At 46.3% G+C, this 19,797-nt stretch overlaps 3 protein-coding genes across 3 annotated transcripts; 1 reads left to right on the top strand and 2 right to left on the bottom strand.

Moving 5' to 3' along the window:
- Nucleotides 1-117: 117 nt before the first annotated feature.
- Nucleotides 118-14,724, bottom strand: LOC108093084 (laminin subunit alpha). The gene is made up of 15 exons (XM_017193011.1): nucleotides 14,293-14,724; nucleotides 13,707-13,853; nucleotides 11,618-12,242; nucleotides 11,289-11,498; nucleotides 10,802-11,215; nucleotides 10,462-10,734; nucleotides 9,460-10,312; nucleotides 8,750-9,401; nucleotides 8,407-8,687; nucleotides 8,122-8,350; nucleotides 7,593-8,063; nucleotides 5,547-7,447; nucleotides 2,291-5,482; nucleotides 1,986-2,200; nucleotides 118-1,899 (listed from the first exon to the last, which is right to left on the bottom strand). The coding sequence occupies exons 1-15, from the start codon at nucleotides 14,512-14,514 to the stop codon at nucleotides 440-442; spliced, it is 11,145 nt and encodes a 3,714-aa protein (XP_017048500.1). The 5' UTR covers nucleotides 14,515-14,724; the 3' UTR covers nucleotides 118-439.
- Nucleotides 14,725-17,492: 2,768 nt separating this feature from the next.
- Nucleotides 17,493-17,882, top strand: LOC108093058. Its single transcript, XM_017192966.1, has 2 exons — nucleotides 17,493-17,606; nucleotides 17,676-17,882. The coding sequence occupies exons 1-2, from the start codon at nucleotides 17,573-17,575 to the stop codon at nucleotides 17,762-17,764; spliced, it is 123 nt and encodes a 40-aa protein (XP_017048455.1). The 5' UTR covers nucleotides 17,493-17,572; the 3' UTR covers nucleotides 17,765-17,882.
- Nucleotides 17,883-19,159: 1,277 nt separating this feature from the next.
- Nucleotides 19,160-19,726, bottom strand: LOC108093274. The gene is given in 3 exon segments (XM_017193254.2): nucleotides 19,160-19,318; nucleotides 19,320-19,543; nucleotides 19,604-19,726. Coding segments are annotated over 3 exon segments (339 nt in total). The 5' UTR covers nucleotides 19,665-19,726; the 3' UTR covers nucleotides 19,160-19,264.
- Nucleotides 19,727-19,797: the final 71 nt, after the last annotated feature.

Raw genomic sequence — 19,797 nt, 5'->3', positions numbered from 1 at the left:
CAACACAATGATTTTAGTGGAATTTAAATTAAGAGCACTGGTAAATTTTGGATTTTAAGTTTCCTGCTTTATTGGGAAAAAGTTTACAGAACCTTAGCGGTAAAGGAAAAACACAAATTTTACTTTGATTAAAGGGATTTATTATTTATTAATTCGACAAAGTTTAAAAGCAAAGATTGAGTTTAAAAAAGAGTAAAGCAAATATATTGGCACACTGTTTGGCTTATAGAACTAGAAAGTATACGACAGGCAATTTTGCTCAGGGTTCATTATCGTTGAATCCCCAGACTTTCTGGGCCTGTCGATTTTGTTCGTTTAAGATTTGTTCGTTCGTTGTCCAGTGGAATGCATTTGTCGGCAACTTTAGATTTTTCCTTGCATCTTTTCGTAGACTGGTACATTTAAATCGTAGGTCCTTGAGTCATTCCGGATTTCATCACTAGTTGAGGGGGCAGTAACCTTGCCAGATATCGCCGATCACCATGTTGGGCGTAATGTTGATTAACTTTTGGTTCACCTCCACCTTGCTGATGCAGCCCTTGAAGGATTTCTTGGTCTTGATACCCGGTGCCTTCGCAAAGGCCAAGTGGCCACCCAGGAACAACGGACGGTTCGTCCTGGTCGTAACGGATCCCTCGCCACCCACGCCAGGATTCGAGCTAATGAAGTCCACGGCGATGTTAATCACAAACTTGGACTTAATGGCCTGCACGTTGCGGGTCTTTCCATCGCAGAAGCTCTCGTTGTTGGGCAGCTTATAGTTGGTGGTCACGATGTTCTTCGGATCGGTCTTGACGGTGAAGAACAGGGTGTTGTCCACCAGCTCCAGGATGGAATAAGAGTTCTTGCCATGCACCGAGAAGAGCAGACCGTTGGGATCCCTCGGCCGGAAATCGAAGCTGATCTTCATCTCAGATCCGACATCGAAGTGATCGAAGATCTTCACGTACGCCTTCTGGTTGTTGAAGAACAGGCCACGCTCCACCTGCTCGGAGCACGGAACCACCCCGAACTCCTCCGGCGGCGTCTCCAGATCGACGCCATCGAACTTGATGTTCTTGAGGCAGCCGTTGAAGAACGGCACCTCCGTGATGAAGCCGGTAAGGTTCCTGACCTCCGACTCCAGGAACTTGTTAACGCCACCAAGATAGATGGGCATCTCGACGGCCAGCACTGGAGCACTGCGCTCCGCACTCAACTCCACGGAACCCGGCTGCTCCAGCTTGTCGATCAGCAGACTGACCTTCCGGCTGGTTCGCACCACCTCTACGGTGTGCCAGGAGCCATCGTTAAGCTCCGCCTCGCTGGTGATCTTTGCCCGTAGGAGAGCTCCCACCCGCAGCTCGTACGTCACACGACCGTCCAGCAGGTAGACGGCTATAAAGTCATCGCGTTGCTTGCTTCCGGCGAAGATGAGCAGGCCGTTCGGTCGCTCCGTGCGGAACGAGATGCCCATGTCGTGGTGGCGACGCAACTTCACTGGCAGCGAGTTGATCTGCAAACGCTGCTCCCGCAGTCCGTAGAATCGGTAGCCCGCCTCTGCGAAGTCCACATCGAAGTTCGGTTTCTCTGGTAACTTGCAGCGCTCGTCGCTGGGCAGATTCAACTTGGCCGGCGGCCGGGTGGTCAAGGTCTTCGGTGGCGCCCTGAGCTCCTGATCCTTCTCTTCATCGATGTTACTCGGCGACTGCGTTGTTGGCGGCGGAGTGGTTGTTGTTGTTGTGGTCGTTGTTGTAGTGGTTGTTGTGGTAGTCGTTGTCGTTGTGGTTGTTGGTGGTGTGGGTGGTAATGTGGCTTCAATATCGGGCTTCAGCGGGGGAAGTGGCTCCGGGTTCCACGGAGTGTCCACCTCATTGGCTCCGCTCGGATAGTAGCTGGGCACCAGACTGGGCTCGTAGGCTAAAAGCAAAGAAAGGAGTTTGGTGAGTTTAATTTAATTCTTGTAATGATTGGAGTCTTCTTCAGATCTAAGATTTAACACTTACCTAGAACATGAGGAGGACAGCTGTTGATGTTGCCGTTCTTCTTCTCAGCACTGTTGGCAAAGTTGATGATCTCCTCGTTGACGGTTACATCACGGATGCAACCAACGAAGTAGGCCAAACTGGCCAATGCATTCCTGGGCGTTCGATAGTTATCCGGTAACCCGGCGAAGAAAATATCGCCACCCTCCAGAATCAACGGTTGCGGAGAGCCAAGTCTTTGGGTAGACGAAAAACAAAGATTAGCAAGAATAAAATTATTTTGATTTTAAGATTCCTAATCCTAGAAAAACCTTCTTCAAACCCACCTCTTGTTATCCACATCGTCGACGGAGAGACGCAGTTCACCCTGGGTGTGCTGCACAGTGACAACATGATCCTCGCCATCGTTCAGGAGACGATCCTCGATCACCAACTGGCTACCCATGCTGTTTAGCTTGAGCAGGCCTTCGTCCAGGCTGAGTCCGATGTTGGCACTCTGGTCATGATTGGCCGCGTAGAAGAGCACGCCGTTTGGTTGACTGGTCTTGAAGCGCAGCACCACATGCAGGTTGTTGTCGGAGGAAACGTTGTTGATTCTTAGGAAACCATACTCATGCGGAGCATACGAGACAACGGTGGAGAACTTGGCAGGGCAACCCTCCTCCACTCCTCCACTGGTTGCGTACTCCGTGAGATCAACAACTCCGCCATTGATCACCACATTGTCGATGCAGCCATCAAAGTTGGGTTGCAAACTAATCGTGCTGTTCGGACGTCTCGGATGGCCACCGAAGTACAATCTCCTTAGCTTAGGCAGCTCCAAGTCAGCTTCCAATGGAGCATTCGATTGGGATATCACCACATCGTCCACCTTGAGTAATCCATCCCGGTTCTCCCTCACCGCCTGAACCTTGTGCCACTGGTTGTCGTTGTAGCGATCCTGGCTGCCGGCAATAACGCCTCCACCCGGTCCCAAGCTGATGTTGAAGAAGATGGCCCCGTCGATCATCTCGATGCTCATGTAGTGTTTATCCCTTCCGTAGAAGAAGAGCAAGCCATTGGAGGTATCCTTGTCCGCCTTGAAGCTGAACTGAATGCTGGAGCGCGTCTTGAAGTTTGAGGTGGCGTTCAGAAGGACAAAGCCATTGCCCTTGAACCGCAGACCCGTGACCGGTTTCTTCTTCTCTAGCAGCACATCTCGCTCATGGGCGCCTTCCGTGTTGTCATCCCCGTAGACAAAGTTCCACAGACCCACGCTCTCGTCGCCGATCTTTAGGTCCTCAATGTCGCCGGTGAAGGAGTTGGTCGTGAGGTCTGGGGGAGCATTGAAGTCCGATATGCTGGGATAGCCGCCCACAAACAGGCGACTGTTCTTGTTCACATGCAGGATGTTCTGCGTACCCTCCAGATGAGCCGACTTGCTGTGCTCCACCACCTCACCGTTGGGCAGTTGCTCCCTTACTATGAGCTTGGCATTCGGTCCAACACGTTCCACCGCCGCCTGATACCACTGCCCATCGGCCACGTACTTGTCGCTGGTGATGCGCTCGGGACCATTGCCCAAATCGATGGTGAGAATCGGATAGCCGTTCACAATCTCCACGGCCACAAAGTCGTTGTTCTTTTGCGCGGTCTTGTTGTCATTGCCCAGGTACATAAGGAATCCGGATGGCTCGTTGGTGCGGAAGTACGTCGAGAAGTTGGTGCGCGTGGTCAGCAGGTTGGTCTTCTCTGGGGTCTTCAGCTCAAGGATGGTGCTCGGCCGGAACTTGACGCCCACCTTAATGCTGTTGGCCAACTGGCGCGTGGACTCCACGAGGCTCTTCAGGTTCTCGATCGACTGGCCCAGTTTCAAAGTCTCCTCGCCCACGTGCTGCTGCTGATCCTCGATATCCTCGGCCAGTTCGTTCAGCTTCGAAACGGATCCTTCCACATTGTCCAGCTGGTTATTGGCCTGCGAGATGTCCTTGTTGGTCAGATCCAGGTCCCTGTTAATGGCCTGCGCCTTCTCGAGTTCCTTTGGCGTTTGCGCACTCACTGGTTCGAGAATCTCGAGTACGTTCTTCAGGATCTCCAGTGCATCACTGGCATTCGTGTTCGAGTTCTTCCAAATGTCCCGCTGCGATTCCGCTGGCAGTTGGCTGATCAGAATGTTAATATCCTTCAGCTGATGCTCGGTGGCATTGTTAACGGAGGAGATCTTTTGCACTTTGCCGGCTGATCCGTTCAAGCGTGGCTCGAGGTCATCTTGGACTTTTTGAAGCGACTGCCGGGCTTTCTGGAGAAGTTCCGCGGATTCATTGTCTGCTAGACGGGCTTTCTCCTCGATGCCATCGGTAATTTGAGTGGCACTTCCGGCTGCTCCAATCGCATCCTGGCTGAATTTCTGGGCGGCATCCACGGCTTCGACGATGCCCGAGTACGCAGTGGCTGCCTTGATGGCCGGTTCAGCACTGGCGGTCATATCAGAGTACTGCTCGGCCAGCAACTGCGCCTTGGCCGCCAACTCGGCAGCCTTCTGCTCCGCCTGGTCGGTCAGAGCCTCCGCTTCATTGTGCTGCTCCTCCCGCAGCGGCAGCTCTTCGTCCACATTCTTGTTCACGGAAGTCAGTTCAGAGAGGGCATCCTTCAAGCTGTCCAACTTGTCGGTGATTTGGTTGAGGGTTAGATCTCCATTGATCAGGTAGAGCTGTGCATCATTGATGTTCTTCTCGGCCTGTTGCTTTTGCTCGGATACGGTGTCGAATTTGGAATTGTCAAAGGTCTTTTGATTATCCACATTCCTGCGCTCCACATCGGCCGACTTGGTTTGCGACTCCTCGCTCCAGATGAATAGATCCTCCAGCTTATCGCTGAACTCCCCAATATCGTTCTTCAGAGCGTTCAGGCTCTTGTTTTGCTCCTTGATGGGCAGCACAAGTGTGTTCACTTCCTCGTAGAGTTTCCGTGCCTTATCCAGCACTTGTTCGTTGGGTGCGAGTTCGATGCTCGTGCTGTTGATCTGTTCCAGAACGTGTTGGGCTTTCTCCAAGGCAGCATCAATCTTGGTACTTGCTGCCGCCTCGAGATTCTTGGAGAGAGCCTCGACCGAGGAGATCGCTTCCTTGGCCTGGTCAGCGCTCTTCAGAGCCTCTTCGTAGGCGACTGTGATATTACCCAAAGTGGTGCTCGATCGCTCGCGAATGTCCAAGGCATTGGCCAGAGTTTGGTTCACTTGCTTGGCGTACGACTTGGCATCGGACTCCAGTTCACTGTTGGCCTTCTTGGAGGGATTGAGGTCCACACTGTTGGGATCCAGCAACTTAACCTTCGGCTCCAGTTCGTCGGCAAGCTGGTCGTAGTAGTTCAGTTTCTGACTGGTGAAGAAGGCTAGGGTTACGCTGTTGAAATCTGCAAGGACACTGTCGATCTGGTAGCGCATTCGATCGGTGACATCCAACAGGGCGTGGTGACAGTTGTTGCACTCCTGGCAGCCCTCGTCCTTGATCAATACCCAGCGGTTCGGACAGGCGTCGCATCTGGAATGAAGAATACGATCAAATATAAAATATAAAAGAATTAAGGAACCCAACTAGTACCAACCTATCTCCAATGACTCCCGGCAGGCACTCGCACTGGCCCGTGCTGGGATTGCAGCCGAATCCTCGCGAGTATCCCTGGTTGCAGTTACACGGAGTGCACCCCTCCTTCTCGTACTTCCAGTGGTCCACAGCACAGCGATCGCACTGACGTCCAGTCACTCCGGGCTTGCAGGCACAGTGACCCGTGTGCGGGTCGCATTGCGTCGAATTGGAGGCCGCTCCACAATCGCAGGCGCGGCAACCAACTCCCGACTCGAATCCATAGTGATCCGGCTTGCAGCGATCGCAACGCTCGCCAATGACGTTCTCGTGGCAGGTGCAAACACCCACGTAGGGATCGCACTCCTGGGTTCCCAGGTCATCGCAATCGCAGCTCTGGCAGTTCTTCAGCTTGATGGCATCACCGTAGAATCCAGGAGCACACAGATTGCAAGCGGCTCCGAAGGTGTTGTTCAAACAGCGCAGACATTCGCCGGTTCTCGTGTCGCAAGATCCCTGATCCTCTGGATTGATGTTTCCGGAGCACTCGCATGGCTTGCACACCTCTCCCATATTCTCTGGCTGACCGTAGAACCCGTTGGCGCAGGACTCGCAACGAGGTCCTGTGTATCCCGGCTTGCACTCGCAGTGGATCTCGTTTCCGCTCTCGGAGATCTCGCAGCTGGTGGCGAAGTTGTTCGAGTCGAAGGGAAGGGGACAGGCGCAGATCATGCAATCTCCCGGTGATCCATTGGTGGCATTTCCATAGTAGCCAGACACGCACTCCTCGCAGTGATCACCCTGAGTTCCGTGCAGACAGTTCGTGCAAATTCCGGTGGCACAATCGCAAGTCTCCGAATGGCCATTGCAATCGCAGGGAATGCAGTAACCTCCGTACGGACCACTGGGATCTCGGTAGTAGCCAGGTGCACAATCCTCGCACGAGTGTCCTGCGTAACCGGGTGGACAGGAGCAACGTTCCACGGCCAGGAACTTGTACTCTCCCGTGCCGTCGGCATCCTCATCGGCTAGAGTTAGGTAGACATCCGCCAAGTGGGTCACTAGTGTCTGTTCCCAGTAGTTGGCCCTGATGAAGATCGACTTGAGATCCCGCAGAACCATCATGAAATCAGCTCGGGAAACTGGTTTTCCGGAAACCGTTTGGAAGTTGGTTTCCACGATATTGATGCGATTGGTGAAGGGCTCATTCCTGTTGGGCTGCTCATAGCTTTGGTGCACCAGGACACTGTGTTCGCTAAACAATATGACATCGGGCGCCGCAATGTATTTGCCATCAAAGCCAGAGGTGAAATGTAGGGTATAAGCCAAGTCTCCGCCGTACGCAGAAATGTGACTATTCTGGTTGAGCAGGTAGTCCAGTACGCCAAAGTAAGCGGGTCTTTCATCGCTGACCTCCCGCAATGTAAAGTCGGCCCTCAGCGTGGTTTCATTTAAAAGAATCTCCTCCGCCGGCACTGGCCACATCTCAAACTTAATGCTCTCCTCGCGGAACTCCGGAGTGCTAATGGACACTTGCTTCAACAGACTGACATTGTAGACCCTCAAGTAGGCACTGTCACATCGCGAGGTCTTTCCAAAGCAGAAGCAAGTGGTGCATCCCTCGGGATTCGAGTCTTGCAGGTTGTAGGTTCCCTCCACACACTGGTCACAGTCCCTTCCAACTACGTTCTTCTTGCAGAAGCAGGTGCCGTCGATCTTGTCGCACACCTCCAGTTCGGTTCCGGGCTTGTGGCAACCGCACGGTTCGCACTCCGGGAAGTTGAAGTAGCCGTGGCTACATACATCGCAGGCCCTTCCCTCAATATTGTCACGGCACTCGCAGGTTCCGTTGAACAGGTCGCACTGGGTGTTTCCGTTGGCAATGCCCAGAGGGCTACATCCGCACTCCTCACAGCCAATCACCTGAAGGGTACATAAAATATAGTTAATTAAAAAATGATTGAGTTTTATATGTACCTATAATTTAATACAACTATAATTTTTTTAATTTCTGAGTTTTTCTATGTTGTATTCGGCGTTTAAGCAGATTAGTATTAATGTATCTTACCTGATGGAACCCGTAAGTATTGGGAGCGCACTTCTCGCACAAATCCCCGATGACATTCGGCGGACACATGCACTCTCCGGTGGAAGGCTCGCACATGGCGCTGCTGGGACACTCGCAAGGCTTGCACTCGGGGAATCCGTAGTACCTGCTTCGACAGGCTCCGCACGTCCGCTCGATCACATTCGGCTTGCACTGGCACTGACCTCCAAACGGATGGCACTCGAAGCTCGTGGATCCGGCGTAGTCGCACTGGCACGGCAGTGCTCCACTGTTGTAGTCCGCGGTCAGGGAGAAAACGGACTTCTTGCAGAAGTCGCTGGCATTGTGAGTGATGTGGAAGTGATCCTGACCGCAGTTCTGGATGAACTCCTTGGTCTGATCGAAGGTCTCTTCCACCAGGAGATCATCATTGTATTGTTCGTAGGGCACCACTACCAAATAGTCTAGCCAAACGCTCTTGGTTTGATCGGTCTGAAAGATTAGTGAGTATTATAGTTTTGAGTTTTGTGGTTCCTCTATAATATCTCACCGTAATGATAAACTTAAACTCGTCTTCAATCTCAAACGAACCGTCTCCGCCGGGACGAATCACTCCACGGCATCCGGAACTCGAGGGGCAATGCTGAATGTCGAACTTGCCATCATATTGATTCTTTCCAGCCGTCAATGTGTAGTACACTTGGTATTTCGGATGGTTCGGTTGGTAGTATTTCACCAGAATCACAAAGAGATTGGGCTTAGTAGCTTCCACCTTCGATCTACAAAAAATACAGATTATATATAAGAAATTCTGATGTAGAAGTAGAAAACTCACTCAATCACAATGGTGGTTTCGTTGGGACTGCCCAAGTGCACCAACTTAACCCGATCATCAAACAGGGCATAAGGAGGTTTGTTGGTGGCAATACGATCCTCGTGATCAGTTTCGAACTCAATCTTCTTGGAATCGGGAACGGATCGGAATTTGGAGGTGGCACACTCTTGATCGTGGATCACACAGACCGAACTTGGGTTGATGTAGTCAATGGACCACTGCTCGACGGGGATAGCGGTTACCGATATGATGGGCACTCGACTATCATCATCAATGTCGCCCTGAAGAATATGTAGTATTTATTACTATATTCCAAGACTTATCAATAAAAGGTATAGCTTACGTAGATTGTAACTGTCTGTGTTTCCTCTTTGCTTATATAGAATGCCTTCTCCTGACCATCGTCATTCACCGAAGTGCGGCAAACGGTGGAGTACAAGCACGGATACAGCAGCACGGTTGTCTCCGAATCGGGATTGTCCTTCAGCTTCAGGTTGATGTAGTAACTGTTGGGATAGTTCCTATCGCTGATATAGTCAATCACGAAGATGTATCGCCCACTGCGCGGCACACCCACGATGTAGTTCAGTTCGTTCTGTGATTTGCTCAGCACTGGAATCTCTCCCACATGGCTCACAATCTCCAGGTGTTCCGGATCACTGTACACCTCCACGGGATTGGTGGGCTTTGAGTTTCCTCCAATGACAAATGGAGTTGTGGCTGGCTCGAAAACATCCACGGAGGCGTACTTGTAGTGGCGGCATAGCTCCATGTTGCCCAGTTCACAGGGGTTCGAGATGTGACGGGTGAGGATGCCAGCTTCGTAATAGGCGGCAGGCAGAAGAACGAAGTAGTCGAGCATCACATTCTTGTTGGCCTTGGTGGTGAAAACATAACGACCCGGATCCAAGACAATGGCCGAGGGCTTTACGCCCAAGGGACCGGCAACGGTCACGAACTTGGGCTCCAAAGTGGGTTGCAGTAGTACCTTTACACTGCAAAAAAAAAAGTAATTAGCTTTACCCTTAATAACATAATTTTGAAAGAACTTACTGTTGGTCCACCTCTAGGGGATTATCAGAGGTAATTGAAATAGTGGCTGTGATATTCTCCGCATTCGGATTCACGTAGCGCAACACGATCCGGTAGAGAGAAGACTTGAACATGTATATTTCGTTACGCACCTCGTTCTGAATGGCATTGAAGACCACATAACCCTTGCTGCTGAAATCAGGGAACACCGCCTCATCGTAATCGTAGCGCACTTGAGTGCCCGAAGGGAGTTTTCCATCCTCGTACTCGTACTGGAACTGATGAAGCGTCGGGAAGAAGTGGGTGGTCAGGGGTTGAGTGCAGGCCAAGCCCGTGATCCTCGGATGGCACTTGCACTGGCCGCTGACCTTGTCGCAAACACTCTGCCACGATCCACCCACATCGCAACTGCAGTCCTTGCAGCCAAACAACGAGGCACTGTCCAGATCAAAGGTTCCATCGCGACACTCCTGGCAGCGCCTTCCCTGCGTATGCGGCTTGCAAGGACACTGACCGGACTTCGAGGTACAGGTGTCCAGGGCGGATATCGTACCATCCGTCCAACAGTCGCAGATCTCGCAACCCTCCGGATGGCTGATGTTCAGGTTCCAGTACAGCGGTTTGCACTCATTGCATATCCTGCCGGTGACTCGCTCCTTGCACTTGCACAGCTCGCCCACGGGCACCGATCCGCATCCCGCGAACTTGTCGATCACTCCCGCCGGATCACAGTTGCAGTCCTCGCAGCTGGGGAAGTTGTAGAAGCCCTCCTTGCACGAATCGCACTGACGGCCATCGAAGTTCGGCTGACACAGACACTGTCCGTCCGAGTTGCAGGACACTCCCTGAGATCCGTGCGAATCGCAGTGACAGGCTGGTAAATAGATTTAATTAATAATTTAATAGGGAAGTAATAATAGGAAATAAATAGAAATAGAAATTAATAATTAGAAAACTCCTGTTGTCGAGTTTTTGTTTGTTATTTTATTCTTTAAAACCGAATGATATTTTTGTTTTACTTACGTAAACAGTCCGGATAGCTGTAGTATCCAGCTGTGCAGAGGGTACACTGTTTGCCGGCAAAGTTGTTGAGGCAGTTGCACTTTCCGGTGTTGTCGCAGGTGATCGCCGAGCTGCCTGTGGTGGAGCAGTTGCAGGGTTTGCAGTCCGGATAGTTGTAATATCCTGGCAAACACTGATCGCACCTCGGTCCTCCGAATCCCTCGCGGCAAATGCACTGACCTGACTGCTTATTGCAGATTTCCGACTCGGTGCCCTGGTTGTCGCAATCACAGTCTTTGATAAGAAGAGATAAGCATTAAAATTAATAATATTTAAATAAAAAATACTCTTTATATCTTACATGAGCAGGTGGGGTAGTTGAAGTATCCGTGCTTGCAGCGCTCGCAGTTGTCGCCCCCGAAATTCGTGAGGCACTTGCACTCTCCGGTGGTCACGTTGCAGTCATTGGTGATCGACCCGATCTTGTTGCACTCGCAGGCCTTGCACTCCGGGAATCCGTAGTATCCCTCGGCGCACTGCTTACAGTAGGCGCCCGCGAAGTTGATCTTGCACGGACACTGCTGACCGCTCTCCGCCTCGCAGTGGTATCCATTGGTTCCGTTCAGATTGCACTCGCACTCGCGGCAGTTGGGATATCCGTAGTATCCGTAGGCACAGGAATCGCAGCTGGGCGGCTGGAAGGCGGCACGGCACTCACAGTTTCCGGTCTCCTCCTCACAGTGTCCGGTAGAGAAGAAGTTGTCACACTGGCACGCTGCACAGGTGGGATTATAACAAAAAAAGTTGCATTTAAAATCCAATAAATATTTACTCAAACAAAGACTTACGACTGCAGACGTCGGTCTCATTCCAGTACTTTCCCTTGGGTCGATAGTACTTGGGCTTGCACTTGTTGCAGTTTATTCCCACTGTGTTGTGCTGACAGTTCTGGCAAACGCCACCGCCATCATAATGTCCGTGAATGTCCAGGGAGAGTCCTTTGCGGTTGACCTCCTCGTCGTATTTGCACTCGTTGCTGTGACCATGACAGTTGCAGGCTGAATATTAAAAATAAATAAAATAATTAAAAGTTGGTCACAGAAATTTTTAAGGAGGTGTCCGCTCAAGGAAGAGCGTTGTCCGCTCAAGGGAACTTATGATCTTTTGATTTACTTACGTTCGCAGTTGAAAGGTCTGGCATTCGTATTCTGCCTCCACTTCTTCTGCTCGAATCCTGGACAGCATTCGTTACACTGGATGCCACAGGTGTGATGTTGGCAACGACAGGCAAGGATGCGCACAGGACTCTTTGGGTCCTTGACGTCACAGGTGTCGGCGTGTCCGTTGCACATGCACCTTCCACCGATCGAGATGTCCTTGATCGAGTAGAAGTAACGACGCGTCACCGTAGGATCCTGTCGAGCAACGGACATTAGATGTCCCAAGAGATTCTTCGTGCGCAACAGTCGGATTCGGACGTTGGTGGCTCGAGTCCATTCCTGCAGCACCGTTGAGTTGAAGTAGTTGGTCGAGCTGGGACGCTCGTTCAGCAGCATCACGGGAATCTCGCCGTTTTCCAGCGGCACAATCTTTGAGTATTCGGTGGTACAGATAACGTCGTCATCGCGGGTGATTGGCTTGTAGGTGTCCTTGCCGAAGTAGGTCTCACAATCGGCGGGAGTGTCGGAGAAGTGCTGCCAAGGGGTCCAGGTCTTGCCATAATCCGTGGACTTCTCCAAAGTCCAGAGACCCGGACGAGGAGAATTGCCCATGCGAATGAACAAGTAGGCCACATGGAATTCCTTAAAACAGAATATCAAATTTAATTTTTTCAATTGACTCCATTTGTTAAAAGTAATAATAATTAAAATATTAAATATTCAATAAAAGTAAACCAATACTATACAATTTAATTATCTGTAAAAGTTTACAAAAAGCAAGTCTTAAACTGTTTTTATGATTTATCTTTGCTGTAAGTATAAATCGCTTAGTTTTTTCTTTTTTCCCTACATAATTCGAATAGGTCTAGCCACGAAATTCATTTCGTACAAGCAAATTCATTAAAATTTATTAGTCAAGTGTACACACTACTTATGTACATACAAACTACACAATCACTGAGGCAAAATGCGAGACGACAACATGAGATCACTGTGGGGGAATTAACTCCAAATGTTCTGCAGTAGACCGGCCAGTGTTTGTTCGTTTATTTATATTTTCTTGGTTTCTGTTTGCTTTTTAATTTGCCTTCAATTGAAAGCGAACCCAAAGATATGGAGATACACAGATACAGAAATGCGTTCATATCTTTGTAAAGAGCGCACATGTTATGTATTCGTTAGCTTCTCTGATTTTTTTACAATTCGGTTTTCTGTTGTTTTTGAGTTTTACCCATGTGGAAGTTCATGAAATTTTTGCATAAACAAAAATCTTTATGTACAATTCTTTCAACATAATTCTTTCAATGTGAATCTTAGAATTTTTGGATTTGATTCCCAACCTCATAAAGCAGTCTAAAAATAATCCAGAATCTCATGTTCAGTTGCATTCTGTGAATTAAGAAAAGTGCAGCTGAAGAATTAAAACCCCCACGGAATTTTCATGAGATCATGCTGAGCTGTTGAAATCTTAGCGCAATTGTTCTCGAAATTAACTTTTGAACCTCGTGGATTATTTCGTTTCCGTTGCAAGTGAGATAAGAACGTAGGCGAGTCGACCCCCAACTTTTTATAGAACGTTTTCAGACACACAGATGATAAGGCAGTAGTTTCTTGCGACTTGTGCTGATTAGCAGGCTGCTCCCAATTCGTTTATGTCGCATGCTGATGCCTTTAGAAAAAGAATACGGCTTTATCGCTTTAAAAAAAATACAATAAACTCAGAATGAACAGACCGAAAGAGTCAATGCTCCGTGTCGGTTTCTAAGCAGCTTGTAAGCCGAGACTTCCCATTCAGCAGGAGTGTGTGTATATACGCTCGTACATATCTCTTTATTATATATGTATGTACGAGCTGACATGCTGATAACCCACAACTCCAAAGGGGAAGAGGCCAACAACAAAATCCCGAGCTCAGCAACATTTTTTTCGTTCAGTTTTTGCTGTGTTGTCGTCGTCGACAAAATGAAAACCCATTAAAATTGTTTTCAAATTTTACGATCCCATCGCTCGGATCCGAAAACGAGTTGCATCCAACGAGGCCTCCCTTCTATGCGTTTCTCAGGCAGAAAAATTCGTTTGGTATGTTTTGTGTTCTCCGCTGCTTACCTGTTCGAAATTGATGGTCAAATTGACTTCATTGAATTTCATGCCCCTGGACAACGGAGGACTCTGCCACCAGGCCTCGGTGCCATCGATCGCGTTCTCTGGCGGGTGATTCTTCTCCGGAGAATTGGGATCACAATAGTCGCAGACCTACAAAAAAAAACCAAGAACACATGTTAGAAAAAACTACATGCAAAGATCCAAATCCAGTCAAGAGTATTTTTAGAGTCCAAAACGAATGTTCAACACATGTGGGGAAGTCAAAATGCAGTACACACATGAAAAAATAGTAATTAAATGACAAAAATATTTGCGATATTAAAAAATATTTTAAGTTTTAATTTGATATTTAATGTTTTAAATTTTTAATACTACTTTTAATATATTTAATTAAAAAAATCAAATTATCAAAAATTATGTAACTTTTTCTGATTGATAATCACTGGTAAAAGGATCTCTTATTAAATTAAAATCCTATCTTTTGTTTGAGATTGTATGCATTTTTTTTTAGTGTAAAATTAAAGATCTTCTGATTTTGTGTGTATACTGGAATGATTTTTGGGCGTTGCTGGATCTTGATTATAATTACCTGTCCCTGGATAACCGAGTAGTCGATGTGATCGTGTTCCGTGTTGGCTCCCACTAATTTACAGTAGAGTTCCGGTCCGTCCGTATCCTGGCCACAAGTAGCCGTGGCATAGATCTTTCTTCCCGTAGCCAAATTGAAATATGGTGGTGTTAGCTCTGCCTGGCAATAGGATACAGCCAGGATCACCAGCAGGACACCAATGGAGGCCACTTTGAGCCCCATCGTGCCGAGAGTTCAAGCACCCGCGCGGCGATAACGACAGTCCTTCAACGGACCACTTCCGGTTCTATCTCACTCTTTCCTGGATCACTCTTATGTATTTCACTTTCTTATCTGCTGGCCACTTTTTTCACTAGTTCACATTCACTGTTCTTTTTCGTATTCCTTTTGGGGGAGCTCATCCAACCGCACTGGATGGGTCTTCACGAGCAACTGATGGAACTGCAGCGAGAAGTTTTCCTCGAGACCCCAAAATTTTTGATTTTTTAGTCTGCTCGATCGGCTCTTCTCGGCTGACTTCGGTTGTTTGGCTGCCTTCGGCATGAGAACGATAATCTTTCTGTTTTTTGTTTTTCTTTCGACATACTTATATGTTTACCCCCACTTGTTTGGCTTTTTATTAATTGTTTCGTTTGCCGGCCGGTTAGGTACGTAAAAAAAAGAAACAAACAAAACGCCAAGTCGGTTCCTGGCTTCAGACCAAAGAATACTAAGATTTGCAAAGAAATCCTTCGATGCAAACCACTTATGCAAAAGTATGCGTAATACGTGCATAATAAGTGCCTATTTTATAGCCTACTTTAAAGGGAATTAGAAATGTAAATATGTAATAGGTTGGGGTGTCCATTATATTCAATATTATCAATTGATAAGTAAACAATATTACAATTACTATAGACCAACGGCCAACAGTATGTCTTGCCTAAATGATGATTATTACTAAAATCGGATTTTTTTATGTCCGGTTTAATTTTTAAGGTACTTAAAATCTGTTCGTCCGTTGTCCTTTGGTATTTGGTTGTCGGTAAATTGAAATAGTAAAATAGTTAGTCCATAGAAATCATAAGTAACCCTAAAGGTGAAGTTGAATCCTTACATTGGATCCCATTTCTGAAGCATCGCTGATCTGGACAATTAAGTGGATCCGTCCTGGTGGACTCCCCACGATCAACTGATATAACTACAACGAGAAGTTTCCCCAAGCCCCCATGTTCGGATTTTTGTAGTACCTCGATCGGCTCTTGTCGGCTGCCTTCGGTTGCTCTCGTCTTCAGCTGTTTATATAGAAGAGAGAATGATAATCTTTTCGATTTTGTTTTGCTCTCGACATATGTTTACCTCCACTTCTCCGGTCTTTTGTTGTTATTCTCATTCGCCGGCCGGCTCCAAAACGTGGAACTGGAACACAACAGAAAGGGAAAACCGGTCTGCGGAACGATGTGGAAGTGATCAGGGTGTCCCCTGATTGAGGGCAAGTACCAGCAATGGAATATTTATAGGGTCTTCTGATGTGTTCAAAGGTTCCAGAACATAAATCATTAAGAAACCATAAAATTCCTATTGCTTAGTTCGTTATAAATGATTTTTAAAAATTTGTCTTGTAAAAGATTTAAACTATTTTTTTTTAAATTTTGTTGTATTTCTAGTTACCAATGGGCTTACAATTATTTTCTATGTCGCAATAAAAGAAAGGTATAAATATTATTTTATTGCTCGCTCTTTTGGAGTCAGCACTAATGTCAGAAATTTTAATTGCCCAATAATTCAAATTTTAAGAAAATAATTTGTTGATGCAACAATATTACAAGTGTGCATTTATTATTCTGAATATAAAGCTAAAATCACTCTTTCACTTGTTTAGACTTCCTTTGCAGCCTTGAAGAAGTATGAATTCATTATGCGAATCCATTCTTGTTGCTCGTAATGAATCATTTAAAAACAAACTTATTTAAATGAGATTCCATTATTGCTAAGCTAAGCCACGTTACATTTAACCAGAAGACTGATTGAAATAACCGTTATTTAATGGAGGTACGCCACTGAATCGAAGGTGAAAAACAACTTGGGTCGCTGCAACCAAACCCGCTCGGGCCTGACCAAAACAAAATAAAGCTAAGGTAATGGACAAAACGCAAACACCATAAATTGCAACTCGCAGTTTAGTTCAACCTACGATCGCCGAAAACTTGAAGTTTATTGCTTGACCGATTAAGAGCGCCAAATGCAGAAACTAGCTAGCAGCAACAACTATTGAAAATCACGATCACAGCGGAATATTGTGCAAAATTCATGACCAATGCGCCAACTGCGCTGCCGACTTCTCTGCCTTAACTTTTCGATGCGGCTATCTCGATTTCTCGATTTTTGGGCTAACTGTATTTGTTGTACGGAAACTCGTTTTCCACACTTTGCAATGACATAAGTAATTGCATTGATAAAGACTGCGGCGAGTGTCAGAGCGGCCGGTTCTTTTTATTTTTGTCCTCAATTGCTGCGCCTGCGCAGCAGCTTCTCATGGCTGCATGTAAACGAGTTCTGATGACGTAATTCGCATCGCTCCGCTCAGTTCTGCACCTTTGCCTTATGCAATGTGCACGCAAATGAACATTGCCGAAAAACTTAATGGAAATATGCGCTTGTAAAAAAATGAGTTAAAAATCAGCAGATTGCGACATCGACAAGAAGTTCTCGATTTAGCTTTACCCACACAGCAGCTGCACAGTGGAGTGCACTGTATGGCATTGAGAAAACTGGTACAAAAAATATATATCTTCAAAAGAAACAGAACAAGTTCGAAAAAATCGTCAGTGTAAAATAAATTGCGCTTGCACAATGCGAAAAATAATTAACAAAAAAGTAGCATGGGTAAGTGACACCTACTTGCTAAAAATACAATGTAAACAGCCGCTTAAAGAAGAAAAAGCGACTTTGCAGTACCAGCTAAAATTTCTTGGAACACAATTTAGAGGCAAAATGCATTTACTTGCTCAGTTAAATGCTTTAAATATCGATTTGTAACCAATTAATATTAATATTTCATTAGCAAATATTTCCCCCATTCTTACCCCATTGAAATCCCAATGGTTCTAAATGGCCCCACCTCTGGTCCCACCTAATTGGTTCCACTGTGCCGCTCTGCCGACGTCGACGTCGACGCAGCTGCCGCTCACCAAATGTTTCCACTTATTCGCGATTGCATACGCGAATCGGCGTTCAATTTGGTTCTAAGTCTCGTCGCGTTTGCATGGGCGCAGTTCTTTGAGTTCTCGACTTAATCGCCATGGTGCTGCTGAGAGTGATCAAGTATCTAGTGGGTTAGTGAAAGTGATCCGGCCAGGTGTTACTTGAAGTCTGTTTTTTGTTATCACTATCTTCCTTTGAAGGCTGCGTGGTGCGCGTCTGCAACGAGTTGTCCCAGAACATGAGTTCGCTGAACAAAATGTTCAAGTACCATTTGCTGGAGGTCAGCTAGAGATCCGAGAAACCGAAGAAAAATTCGCCTTAAATATATATAGTTATCTGCCCCTGTCGAGCGAGTTCGTTGCTCAAGTCTTTTGTTTTGCGATCCAATAAAACGTATTACACCCACACATACACTGAGTTTTACGGTATCTCTTGTAGAATGGCAACTCTAACCTTGAGGGGATTGCGCAACCCTAGAAGCTGAACAAATTTAGTTACATTCTGGTACTTGAATTATGTGTCACATTTTTGTTACTTTTTTTATTTGACTGAAAACCTTGATTTTGCTCTGTGTAACAAAAAAAAAAAAAAAAAATCCGCTACCGAAATCATTAGCTTGGAACCATGTCTTTATTCTTGAGAACTTTACGCTAGAGTTGAATTGTACTGAGCTGTGGATTTTCCCCAAAAAAAAGAAATCCCAGCCAGCGCGTTGAAAGTATCCACGGCAAGGTCTCGTTATGACTGATTGTCCAAATCAGCCAATACTTACAATTAATGCCGGCTAAACAACAACTTACGAACGAATTCGCACAGAAATAGAAAATAAGTATAAATAAAATAAAGAGAAAAAAGCAAATCATTAGCATTTGTCGTCTCGCGACTCTTGTGTCGTCACACTTAATCGTCTTTGGATGGAAAAAAAACGAATTTCTCGAATTAAGTAGCGAAAAAATCCCCGACATAATTAGAGGGCTTGGTCTATAGAGACGTCATTCCTTTTACGCTCAACACCTCTGTTCATTCAATATTTTGATTGATTTCAGTTCTGTCTGCTCGAAACGTGTTATCCATCGCATTTTAATATCTCTATTATAAAGATGGGTCAAGTCTAATGTCCAGTTAATTCGCAGACGTCACTAGTTGGGCCAGATGGAGGTTTGCCAACAGACGCGTATTTTATGACGTCTTAATTGGCGTAAGCGTCTTCCTATAAATACCTCTCTTAATTTTATACCCGCATTCACACCTTTTTTGTTTATTAAGAGACGCGCCTGCCGAGAGAGAGTTAAAAAAAGAGTTAAACTGTATAAAGCTTTATAAGCTGTTTGATTTAAAAAAAAATAATATTCGCATTAAAACTTTTGAATAATTATGGATAAAAAATGGCGCCTTCATTATGATAGTGTTAGAGAAAGTTTGTAAGATAAAAGGTCAAAATGTAGGTATTGTGTCTAAGCCAAAACTTTTACTCAAATAGTTTTAAATTCTAAAAACGTGTTTAAAAAAAAAAAAAGGTAAACGAACAGCATGTTTTCAAAAATCGGTAATTAAAACCTTAATATTAGAAAAAATTTAATCACAAAAAAATTCAGGAATAAATATTTTTTGAGGATTTTTTACGTAAGTAATCCCTTTGTTAAATTGCAAACTGGAAATAAGTCTAATTTGTTTAGGATAATTGTTTTACTATCTTGGAATTTATTTACAGCTATAACATTTGGGAAGTGGATTCACCAAACTTTTCTTATACATTTAAATAAATAGTTTCATTAGCTTAGGATATTTTCTACTGATCCATGACGAAGGATCTGCCAAAGTTGATCACACTGCTGACAAATCCGAAGCATTGAGGTGATCATGGAGTAGGCGTGCTTGGAGCTCTCCGTGGTTTCACGCTTATCACTTCTAGTCGGTCTGACCACCTCTTTCCGGCTTTCCGTCGGTTTTTCGCCGCTACTAAAGAGCCTATCCAACCTAAGGATGGGCTTTTTGAACCACTCTCCGCTAACCTCGTTGAGCCGTTCATCATCCTCCCTGCTGAATTTATCGAAGGGACGTGCGATGACTAGAAAGAATATACAGGTTATTGAGTTATATCGAAATACCAGATGATTCAGAGGCTTACTTGTCTGCATGATCACACAACCGATAAGGAAGAGCACAATCATTTTGCTTTCTGAGGTCATTTCGCTTGAACTTTTCGCACCAAAAAGAGATTGATAACTGACTGAATCGAATACCAGAGAGTTCAAATTTATAGACGCCGCCCCGACGGCGGATGTTGCCCGACATTCTACGTGATGGTATGGAAAGTAACTC

The sequence above is a fragment of the Drosophila ficusphila genome, unplaced genomic scaffold (genome assembly GCF_018152265.1).
Source record: "Drosophila ficusphila isolate 14025-0441.05 unplaced genomic scaffold, ASM1815226v1 contig_106, whole genome shotgun sequence".
NCBI lineage: Eukaryota > Metazoa > Arthropoda > Insecta > Diptera > Drosophilidae > Drosophila > Drosophila ficusphila.
The sequence above is the reverse complement of the archived record's forward strand: the minus strand, read 5'-3'. Positions and strand labels throughout refer to the sequence as shown.

Coding starts and splice junctions, on each gene's coding strand:
- LOC108093084 (XM_017193011.1), bottom strand. CDS start 14,514: ATGGGGCTCAAAGTGGCCTCCATTGGTGTCCTGCTGGTGATCCTGGCT. Junction 10,735..10,801: donor CAACTACCCCACCTGCTCAT/GTAAGATATAAA, acceptor TTCTTATCAAAG/ACTGTGATTGCGACAACCAG. Junction 8,688..8,749: donor CACAGACAGTTACAATCTAC/GTAAGCTATACC, acceptor CATATTCTTCAG/GGCGACATTGATGATGATAG.
- LOC108093058 (XM_017192966.1), top strand. CDS start 17,573: ATGGTGCTGCTGAGAGTGATCAAGTATCTAGTGG. Junction 17,607..17,675: donor AGTGATCAAGTATCTAGTGG/GTTAGTGAAAGT, acceptor CTTCCTTTGAAG/GCTGCGTGGTGCGCGTCTGC.